We start from the raw sequence: 12,067 nt of genomic DNA, 5'->3' as shown, positions 1-12,067 counted from the left end.
ACGTAACACTAAATTTTGAAAGATAATTTCATTCATGTCCACTTCAGACTGTTTGTAATTTGTTATGTGATGATTACAAAATCTTTAACTCCTATATGCCCCATTTTTCCCCACTGGTAAACAAAACCACGGTATTATCTTCCAGTAGAGCGGCAAGAATTGGGTAATTCATGGGTGCAACTACTGACATATTCATTGCCAAAGTATTAACAGAGCAGTGTAACAGTTTTGAATGGCTAAATCTACCTTGTTAATAACCAGTAAATGTTTGGGATGTTCCAAAGAAAAGGAAAAGGGATTGGTGGAAGTACTCAGATATTTTGTTCCCTTCCAGCTTTTTACTGACTGACAGAATGCCATCTGTTGCCAGAACGGAAGATATTGTTTATAAATTCAGTTCACATGCTGAAATGTGGGTAAGTTGCTGTCTGTAACACTGGGATGAGAAACAGGTTTATAGTCAATAGTGTTAACACTCTGAAGTCCTTTCTCATTTTCTTTAAATTAGGATTGAAAAAAAAATTCCTCTCTTTTATAAAATTCCTCTGCAACATTCAGAAAAAAGGTCAATAAACTATTTTCAGTCAATTCAGTCAATAATATATTATTTCAAAATAGTAAATGAGGCCTTAACAAGCCCTGGACTGGGACAGCCTCTATCTCATCTGCCTGCGTAATCTAAACAGCTAGATTTTCTATTTTCAGAATTATATACCATAATTCTCCACAATGCTCGACATGCTTATAGAGCTGGTGGATTCACACTTACAGGAAGAATTTCCTTTCACATAATTTGAGTTTATGCTTTGTCTCATGAGTGAATGGTTTGCATTAGATTATTTACTGCTTTAAGGCAGCTGTGTCCTGAAGCCTTACCTAAAATCAGGACCTTATGCTCACTATTACATGTAAAGGTGAAGGATCTTTACACAGTAGGCAAAACTGAAGAAAAAGGAAGTCTTTCTATCTCAAGTTTACAGACACAGAACTGAGGCTGAGGTGAGTAAGGCATTAACAGTAGGTCTCTGCAGATCCAGGAACTGAACCCAGATTAAGTCCCCAACCTAGTGACCTAATCACAGAGCATCTTTCCTGTAGGTAACTAAAGACAAAACAGTTTCTTATGGAATAAAATAGTGACCCAGTTCTGCTCTCATTTACATTTTTGCAACTCTGCTGCTATCATCACAGTCACAGGAGGATGGGCCTGGCGGTCTCCAAGCCTATATATGTGTGTATATATATATATCTCACAGTACATGATGTAAATTGTCCCCAAAATAGTGATATTTGCAGCCAGAATTTTCTTCTTTCTTCTTATAAGGCATCAAACGTTATCAAAATACAGAATGAACTCCAACAGCAGCTGCCATTGAAGATAAATGATTATAACCAGTAAGTTTTCATGAACATCAGTTAGGCCAAAATTAAGAAAGCAAAAATTATCCTACTGTTTAAGAGCATCAGTTTTAAGAGCTAATACTGTAATGAAAGATGAACCTTAAAGAGAGCGAACTGACTCAATATCTCACTTGCTATATGCATCTTAGAAAAGCAGATATTTGATGGAACATCAAAAAAGTCATCCAGTCCTTTTTCCTCTTTCTATATATGTTTTTCTTTTTTTAAGTTGAAACATATCTCAGTTTCCCCCCTTAGGAAAAGTAAAGGCTTAAACTGTAAATTCAGATAAGATGAGAACACAGATTTTTTTGATGACTGTGAAATATACATAGAATTACTTATTAATTTTTGAACATCAGCGTCTTTGGTAACTATTATTTTGGTACTTACCATGGTTTATCCCGTGATACTTTTGAAGGAAAGACTGTGTGCTGTTTGCTACTGGAGGTAAGTAGATTGTCTTTGGGCGTTTTGAATGGCTTTGAGTTGCTGCTGACAGGGTTATGGCCGCTGATACAGGATTTCGGTTTCATCTGTACTAGGGATGTCCTGGAATTGCAGGCTGGAGAAGCTGGAGAAGGGGAAGGTTTACACATTGAACCGTGTCTTCGTTCTGTAATGGAAAAATAATAAACCTTACAGCAGTTCATAGGCTAAAAGAAAAAAGTCAGAGAAGAGGAAATTGTTTCTCACTATGCTAGTCACAATGATTTCATCACTCCAAAGAACACCAGTTTTGGACTGTTGTGAATGTAATGAAGCCAAATGATAATTAAACAAAATCAAGTCTGTGAAGTGCTCTGAAAAATGTAAAAAATAGTAAAATAAATGCTAATAATCAACATAAAATTTCAGCAAGAAATCTCAACCCATTTTTTAAGCAATAAGCGATCGCCAGCATCTGTGTGAGCTACACTAGGTGTCCCAGCTCTTTCACCTGAAGAAGAGAGAGGAGTATGTAACCACAGCTCAGATCACTCAGTGAAACACTGTGACAGACGTGAGATTGCTTCTATAATGGTTTATGAAGAATTGTTGTGATCCAAGTATTGGACAGTTTACTTTATGACTATCTTGTTTCAAGTTTAATGGAAACCTATAAGGAAAACAACTGAAAGTCTAAAAAGCAGCAAAAGGTCTGTTGCTTGCAGCACTTCCAGAGAGGCAGGCTCTGCCTGGTTCCTCGCTTGGACCTCACTTCCAAGCACCAGTCAAGGTAAAAAGCTTATTTTTTTTCCACAAAGAACAAACGCCAAGAGCAAAAAAGCAGGAAGTTTATGTATCAGTTACAAAATTGCATCTGGAGGTCAGGCCCTTGTGTAAGCACTGTTCACACTCACACCAGCGACCTCTTAAGTACTGCAAAAAGCAAGGTCTTGCTGACCCTGCAACTTCAGGACAGACAGAGCAGCAAAACTGTTTGGGTTTGGTTATTATTACTACTTTTTAATGGAAATGTCCTATCCCTGATATTGTTAAATCAAAAGACTGTTTTCTGAAGGTCTCTGGCCATTCTTTATGAATTATCTACTCCTCTAGGAGAGGAGCACTAGTGCTTAGCCAGCTGGATCTCGACGTGCTTCAAACAAGGGGCTTTTGGAGCTGGGAACTTCAGCACAACTACAAAACATTACAAGAGACGGGAGCTATTTTTTTCCTGAGCGGTGCTATAAACCTTTAACAGTCCTGTTCCCCTTTGTGGGAAGGTCCCTTCCCCAACCCCTTCGTCCCACAGCTGTCCAGCCCCGGCGCTCCCCACCCAGAGGCAGCAGGCAGCACAGGAAGCCTGGGGGAAGAGGAATTTTCCAGCCAGCACCAGCTGCTCCAGCTTGCCAGCACCCTGGCACCAGCAGCCTCCGTGGTGGGCATCAGCCAGATACTCCTCTTACTGACACAGGAATCAAACGCAGCAAGCATAATGTAACTACAGACTGAGAACTTCAGACAAGCTGCAGTTTCTCCTTCAACGTGCAGCAATTTTTCCTCATCTAAAGCCTTTAGCACTTGAAGAACCAAGCAGGTGCTACTCTTGGAGCTTGCGCAGCTTCTCCCTGTCAGCCAAAAGCAGGTTAAGGAAGCAACAGTGACCTGCTGCTGCAAGGGTAGGTTTTGTGTTTATACCATCTATCCTGTGCTCACTAGTTTGATATTTCAAGGATAACTAAGAAAAATTTTCCCACAGAGAATCAAAACATGACAATTTGTCTGGCATCCTCACAAGTAAAAACTTGCCAGTAGCAGAAGGATTCATCCATTATTAATTTGCAATAGGCGAATACCTCAAGAACAAAGAGAAATGCTTTAAAAAATAATTAAAGAATATTCCAAACCATTTCTATTGTATCTTCAATGACTAAATAAAGGCATTTTCTATTAAAGATCAAGCACTTCCAGATCTTCATGTACAAAGCTTTAATTTCAAATGCTGAAATTCCCTCCAGATTGTCCTGCAACTGAAGAACAAACCAGTCTTCATTTTTTTGAAACACAAACACTATCTCCCCTTACCCCTCCAAATGCTAGTTTTCATCCCACCACATTCCTCAGTGTGCCATCTCTGGCTTTGGAAGCGCTTTGCAGGAGGCAGTTAATTTACCTTAATTTCACTTCACACTTGTGGCAACGACCATATAAGCTACGTGTCTGCCTCTGAAGTGCAGAGTTCCACTCACAGAGTATTTCGTGAAATAACAGTTATTGCTTCAAGATTCACCAACCTTCTCAGCAACTACTTAATTTAAATTAGATTAATAAAAACTTGTAACTTTCCCATTTGTTACTTGAGGACTGATGAAAACAAACTGCTATGTAACCAACAAAACTAAGCTGTATATAAGGTGAAATTGGGGAAAAAACCCCATGGTTTCCATATGCAAATTATATAAATTCAGGATTAATTACTCCAGTCTTTACCCCAGCTACTGGTTTTCTCAAGACCTTCTGTATTCTTGTATACTGTGTCTTCGATATCATCCCTATGGATATATTTGTAAGTGAAATACACTACTCTGTTATTAATCTTCCAGAAAGGTGGACATTCAAGATACTAACCATCTAAACATTATATTTTTTAAGTCATCACTTGCCATAGCAACTTATTTTTTAACAGTTTCTTTTCACTAAATTTTTTGTCAACCTAAATGTTTGGTGCTTTTCCCTAGACAACTTTCTCAATTTATTAATTCCCAAGCACAAACCAGTACGATAACTTTGGAATTTTTACTACAACACAGAAAAAGGTGGAAGAAGCACTGTTGTGATATGATAATATATTAAGGTGAATACTACTACTTTAAATAAATGTTTACTTAAAAGATAGGGAAGGAAAAGACTACAAGATTACTTATTTTATCTGACTCTGTCAGGTTGCTGGTCATTGTTGTAATCAGAACTAACTGCTATATTTGGCGTTTCCTTCTACACCCCTCCTCCCCCAAAACAGGGCTACAGAAAGTCTTCCACATTTCAGACAGACTCTGATACATATTTGATAATTATCAGCATTACCCAGCTTCTCTGGAGATTTCCTAGAAGCAAAATGGAAATTATGACCACTGTAAAGTCATACAGGAGGAAGAATGTAAACAGCCAGCACCACACAACCATCAGACACTGCTCATACCAGCAAAATTTGCACAGTTACTCACATTACGTGAAAGTCACTGTAGTGTCAGCAGGAGAAGACAACTGCAACACCTTGCAGGCAGGGCCACAGTGGAGAGCTGGAAGAGTAGCTCCCTTCAAGGGGGCAGAAAACCCCCATTTTTTTTGTTTGAGCTGGGCAAGCACGGCCGCAGAAGGTTGGACTTGCCAAAGGCATGAAAGCTCCATACCCAAATCTTGATGGTGGGGGCATAAATCTTAACTAAATACTAATATATTCCTGCTCAAGAACTACTAGGTTGCCTCTTGCTTCCTCCTATACATTACATACATAGTAGTGAATCAGTCTTATGACACGGGTAACAAGCTTTGAAGAGAAATAATGGGGATATATGACAAAGCAAGAAGGCTGTCCGCTGTCAAAATGAGCTGCTCACACTACTGTGGCGGTGCTCCTCTGTCAAACTGTCTTTCCTGGTCACATCGGCTTTTTAAAACTTTCTGTTAATTTGTCCGCTCATATTTTACATAAATACAAGGAATTACACACAATATAGAAATCTGCTATCATACAGCCTATGTAACAAATTAATATATGAATAAAAGACATTTGCAAATCAATTAGCTGTTATAAAATTAGATATTCACATACTAACACATTCAGAAGGCAACCAGCCATCTGTGTAAAAATTTCTAGGCTGGTCTGCAGTTCATGTGCAGACAGATGAGATCTAGCAGGGCAGGTGAACTCAAACACACAGCGGTGGACATGGCTGTCCCTGTTTACATACAGAAATGGCGTAGTCACGAGACATAAACCTAAAGTAGAATGAAAATTTTTGCCCCTAGAAAACTGAAAAAAAATTCTGCAAGGCAACTAGAAAACCAGTTATTACTCCTAAGACACTAACCTAAATTCTGCATGCATTTCAGTTTCTGCAGAAGCCTGCAACGCTATAAAGGCATGCTCAAGTTTCAAACACAAAAGAGAACTTTCTGATTCATGTAAATACTTTCAAAATGGATGTTTATACTTCACATAAATAACAACACATATTCTGTTCTGTTTTCTAAATACCAGTTGCTGTCAAGTCCAAGAGCAGAGAGAACACAAAGTTACAATCCTCTTTACCACATTAATCCTTCTGCACCCTCTCAGCTGTCTCAGCGCAGCCACTGCAGCAAGTGACAAGCAACATGTGACTTCTGCTGTCAAACAGTTAATGTATTAATGACATTAATCTCGGAGGAAAGTTTAACACTTGCTGAATTAACTAAATTTCTAAAGGATCAATTTCAGATCAATATCTTTTTTCTAGTCAGTGGCTAGAGTCTAAAAGCCCAATGCCACATACCGTCCTAATGCGCACTGAAAACTGCATCAGCAGCATTGCAAACAATCTTAAACTATTCCAGGAGATTCTCCACGTTCTATGGAAACATGGCTACAGTCCAACTTTCTCAGCCAAATCTGAATTGTTTGTAGATGTGAAGTCCTTATGTTGCTGGAGACTTAACAGTCTCTGAATCTCCACAGCTCGCCTCCCATGCCCTTCTACTCCATCTCTAATCCTCCTTCCTGCATGCAACCCCCTGCCTTTCCCCAAAACCTCTGCTGCAGCTGCCAAAGTCCTCTAGATCTGCCTTTGAATCTGTAATTCCACTGGATCCTCTCTGACAGGTCACCAGGGAATACTAGCAGCTGTTTTGCAGGAAACGCCACATCTCCTTCTAATCATAAGCAAAAAAGCAAAGCAATAGAGAGGCAACATGAGCTCCAGAGCCACAAGCACAGCGTGTGGGAAAAAGAGGCAAAACCACATTCTGAGTAGAAAGTCTCATTTCAAATTTTTGCCTTGACTCTCTCACACAAGACCAAGCTCTAGCTTAACTCCCAGCAAACCTTACAGACAATGACACAACAGTAAATATGTTGTCAGTAAAATACGCCAACCATATGTTTCCAGGTGGACTGCAGCAGTTTTGTACCCAAAACAATCTTGATATAATCCTGAAATTTCAGGTATCTCTAATCTGGACTACAAACAAAAACCCATTTCTTAGTGCCTATACCCACTCTTACCCAACATGTGCTACACCAAACTGATCAAACCAAGTGAACAGCTTTTGCCCGCAGTTAGTGTCTTCTCCATCAGTGAGACACAGAAGAATGGAAAGGAGAAAAAACTCATTGTACAGCTTGAGCATAGAAAAATATAGACCTTTGGTCTTTCAGTTTTTTTTTGCAGGTAGTTTGGAAAAAAAAAAAAAAGGCAAACCAACAACAAAATCCCCCTCTAATGCTGTCAGAAGAGGCACTACAGCTTTGTCAGCACCAGTCATTTTGAAACATTACTCTCGTTTAGCACAATCCGACTTCCTGCGTACAAGAGGCCTAAAGCAAAAATCAGTTTTAGGGTGACCCACAAATAACTCAGAGACCCAGTGTTATGGAGTATAGCTTGGTAGTATACTTGGTAAAACCAAACAAAATATAATTGCTAAAACCCAAAGAGGTAAGAAAGTTATTTGTTGTTAGTAAACATTTACAGAATAACAAAACTCCTTTTAAGCTTGTATTTATCGAACCCCTTGAGTTCATAGCCCTTTTACTTAAAATAGCATAAACTAATTTACCTGACTGCCCCTAATACAATAGGAACACTGTTATTCCTGTTACTTGTTATTTACAATATTTAAGCAGATGGTAAGGAAATTTAGTATCTCAACCACAACGTGATTCGGTTCCAGTAACATATCACAGTCTTGTTGATGAAGATGTTACTTCTTGTAACTCCATATAGCACCTATGCACAAATGACATTTTTCTATTTACAGCATATCCTTAGGTTTTTTGTTGCACAGCCCTTCATTGTACAAAGTTGAGCAATGTATACTTACGATTTCAGTAAATAGTAAGTGAAACCTGCCGCCTTGTACTGATCCCAGTTCAAAGTTTGCAACTGTACTTGGCATTAATGTTAACAAAACTAAAACAGAAAAAAGCCACACATGCCCGAAAAGCGACAGCCAGCAACCAGAAAACTGAACGACTAGAGACTGCTTGCACAAATGTGTCATCCTGCAGTAACTGGCAGCTGGTTCATAACAAGAGTTCATAAACACCTTGTAAGCACTTTCATTTTGCAGCCACATTCTAAAAAAACCTAACAAAATCCAGTACGGGAGGTTAAACAAAAATAAACTTGGATTTGATGCTAGCAAACTACAGCATAACCTTGCAACACCGAAGGGTAACTTTACCAGCTCTTTTGACAAAACACTATTCCAAGTCCAGCTGAAAAAGTTTGGAAATAATATCTGCAAACCGTTCCACCCTTCTTGCGCTGTAAACTGGAAAGGAAACAGCACAGTTGGTTTCATTTTGATACTTCTTGTAAACTGACAAAGGAAATAAACTGCCAGCTCAAACCCCCAGACTGATCTGCTGCATAAAATGCAGCTCAGCAATCGCAAGCTTCATTCCAGGTCAAATGACATAATTGGGAAATTATCGAGTGCGAAAATAACCACCGTTCTGCTGGTGTTTATTTACAATAAACACAAGCCTTGCTTTCTGACACAAACCCACTAAAATGATTCTCCATTTCACAAAGTCTGCAAGTGAGTAGGATCAGCAAAATTATGCAAAACATCCTGCTAGAAGAAGAAATGTAAACTGAGCCACTTACAGAGAGGAGCAGGCTGCCAACTTAATCTGATTCTACGACGACTGTAAACATGTACTTTTGGAACGTGAAACGACTCACATTGCCACGGATGCCGTCAGAGAAACACAGCGACGTGATTAGGTATTCTGCACACGGTAAAAAATCAGGCAGATGCCCTGCCGCAGCAAATACCAGATCAGCGCCTGCACACACCAACTGTTTTGACTACAGGCACTTGTTAAGCACCAAGTTTCAGGTCCTACCAGTTGGACACCAGACCTGATTCTGTGCCAAGAACAACAAGCGCTGAAAACGGCTGTGTTTTTTCTTCTTCTTTTTTTTCTTTTTTTTTTAAAAAAATAATTGCTGATACTGCTCAAGTAACTGCAGAACTGAAGCAAAATGCAAAATTAAAAGCATCAAAGAACCACAAGGGCATATTTAGAGGAAGACATTGCATTTTTTCTTTCTCGATTCAGGAAGGAAGGAGGGTGTTTATGTTTAACACAGTAGGATGAACCTGTTGTTTTCCTGAAAATTCTTTTATTTACGGAGTAACTCGGCATTTGCCAGGGTAATTATAAGAGACGGGAGGAATAATCTCTAGAATATCAATAAATTACACTTAAGTAGCCCAAATCTCTTAAAAATGGCCAAATTACATTAAACGCCACACCGCATTTCCCAGAACACTTCCATTCCTCTTTGGTGGAAAGAATTAAAAAAAAAAAAAATTAATAGAAGAAAATAAGTGTCAAAGAACTCCAGCACAGGGGGGAAAAAAAAAAAAAAAAGCGGCAACTCATTACACAAAACGTAAAACGAAGGTGCCGGGTACCTGTCTGCTTCTTTTGCAAGGATTCTGAGACCTAAAGACCAAGCTCGAAAGATCACTGATGTATCGAAGGGACAGGAAAATTATGGAAGAGTGACAATTATGTGAAGACTGACATTGTCCTAGTGACAATGTCAGTCTTCACATCACTGTGCTGGAAGACCTAGATTTAACTCTGGTGTCAAGGCCTGTTTCTTCAGCTATAAAAGGGGATATTAATGATTTAAGATATTAACTTGATTAAGAAAAAGAGTTGGAGATTTAAGTAGGAATTCATCACTTCCTGTAATAACAGTTCCGTACGTATAACCAGCATTTGCCACCTGATGCATTGATACTGCAGGAAAAAATGACCATTTTCAACTGTAAGTCATATATATTTTTCAGCTCAGCAAGATCAAAAATCCCTGAGCAGAAAAAGAAAGAGCCGAGCATGTGAACTCTGGGTATACAATTTTTTGAATGACACTCTACCAAAGAAAAGCAAGGAGAGCTTATGTACAGAAGTTTCCCATTCTGGTGGAGAAGATGCTCTGGCAGTCTGACATGAAACTAGTTGAGACATCCTGATATGTCTGGGAATGTTTGAGGTAACTGCCATCTCACATATCTCATGTCTGGTGCTCCACCATCCCTTTGCACCAGTTTCTCTGTACTGGTATCTATTACCTGCTGACCTGTGGTAATGGTATTTCCACCATTTTTGTTCTGAGAGCAAGGAAATGTATTATCAGCCCTAAATGCAGGCCAGGTACACCAGGTGAAATGCTAAAATACTTCTAGCAATCAAGCAGTGGTACTTTCCTTCAAGCAAACATAAGCACCATTGACAATTCAGATTTTTGTGGGTGATTTTAGATGTGAAGAGAAAACTTTTATTTGGTTATCTGTTGGATGTAAGAAAAAAATATCTTTACATTCAACACTGCTGCTGAATAACAGCACTCTAGTTTAATAAATATACAAATTTAAAAGCCACTCACTTATTCATTCCTCCAAACGCTTAAATAATGACTTAAATAATTTTACTCCAGGCACACAGAGGAAAATTTAGCATTGCCATCATCTCCCACTTTGTATTGTGTAACAGACCTGTTTCCTCAGGCCTCAGGCAGATCTTTCACATTCAAGGTCATCTGATGAGACATGTTTTTATTCATTGCCTTATACCTGTCAGGTAAAATATTTCACTGTATCTCTATCTCCATTCTTAATGATATTTATAAAACAGTAACAATAAAGTAACTTATGCATATTAGTGTTTTAGGAAATCATCAGATGTTTCCCTTCACCTGTAAGAAAACCATTACAGAAAACTGATACTTCTCTAATGCTTTACTTAATCCAAACAGATACAACAGCATTTCTTCCCACAGATAAGAAAAGATAAGCCATAGCAGAGTGAGATGGGACTACTGAGGTGGTCTGGCAAAAAAAAACAACTCCGAGAAAACATGCTGCGGTTTTTAGGAGATTTATGTTCTTCATCTGCTTTTCTGCATAACATCACATCAGATTTTATTCAATATCAAGATAACACATCACCAGCTCATTTTTCCATTCCTTCAAACAAACTTGTACAAAGCCGGTAGCTTAACTGAAATTAGCCCAGAATAATAGCTTTGCAGGACTTTTATATCATCTATTGTTTAAACCTTCTCGGTTTCCTTCAGCTTTAACTGTTATTTGGGATCCAAAACCAGCATCTGGTGAAATATATTTCTTAACAAGCTGTTTTATAAGCGGAGAAATAACGAAAAACATTTTTCTAAAAATCTGTGGGTTCAATCCCTATAGTTGCTCCACCTCTGTTATTTTGAGCTTCTCTGTCCCCCAGCACCCTCACCATTTCATCCCATATCCACAGTCCCCTGCAAAAGGAACAGGAAAAGCTCTGTCTACAGGTACATGTGACAACTGCCAGTACAAGCAGGCTACTGTCACACGAAATACTGTTCTCTGGGGATCTGGGGACACATGAATTAAGGTGTCTCTTCACAGTTGCTGATTTTCACAAGACTGTTGAAATTTTGTATTTTTGAAACCAAACTGGCAAAGAGTTAGAAGTTCTTAGACAAAATTGGTATAATCACATAAGCCTTGCTGCTATTATTATTATTACTACTATCAATATTATAATTATAATTTTCGAGGAAACAAGTTAAAATTTATATATGAAAATTTTCACTTGCTTTTCTGTGTATGCCACTCCTCATAGATATTCCCAAGCTTCAAATTAAACTCCGTGAAATATTCTGACATCGTTTGAAAATCCATGTAACCAAACAGATCTGCCCAGCTAAGGACACTGTTTTGTTTTGAAAGTTGAATGATCTTATATTTAAGTTTCAATTCACTTTATCAAACCCTGCTACAAAACTAGCATAGCTGTCAGAGCAGAATATTTCCTCATTCCAGATGTTTTAGATCAATCAGCTCACTCATCTTTCAGGCATATTATTTGCCATAGATAATGAAATCTATTATTTAGGATGCTGTAGGAATATCCACAAGTGATAACCCCCTCAGACACAATGTCCAAAGTGAATGTGCA

At 38.5% G+C, this 12,067-nt stretch overlaps 1 protein-coding gene across 3 annotated transcripts in view; it reads right to left on the bottom strand.

Moving 5' to 3' along the window:
• The window catches only part of ATXN7L1 (ataxin 7-like 1), a 39,579-nt gene extending 30,835 nt beyond the window's left edge, over nt 1–8,744 (bottom strand). For 2 of the 3 annotated variants that reach the window (XM_008944126.1, XM_008944127.1), the window contains exon 1: nt 1,795–2,024. In XM_008944126.1, coding sequence (XP_008942374.1) covers nt 1,795–2,000 — 206 coding nt within the window. In that variant the 5' untranslated portion in view covers nt 2,001–2,024. Of the gene's footprint in view, nt 1–1,794; nt 2,025–8,699 lie in introns of those variants that run through there. The other variant, XM_008944125.1, reaches the window with a different exon arrangement.
• Between the last annotated feature and the right edge of the window lie 3,323 nt (nt 8,745–12,067).

This window comes from Merops nubicus, unplaced genomic scaffold (genome assembly GCF_000691845.1).
Source record: "Merops nubicus isolate BGI_N331 unplaced genomic scaffold, ASM69184v1 scaffold42987, whole genome shotgun sequence".
NCBI lineage: Eukaryota > Metazoa > Chordata > Aves > Coraciiformes > Meropidae > Merops > Merops nubicus.
The sequence above is the reverse complement of the archived record's forward strand: the minus strand, read 5'-3'. Positions and strand labels throughout refer to the sequence as shown.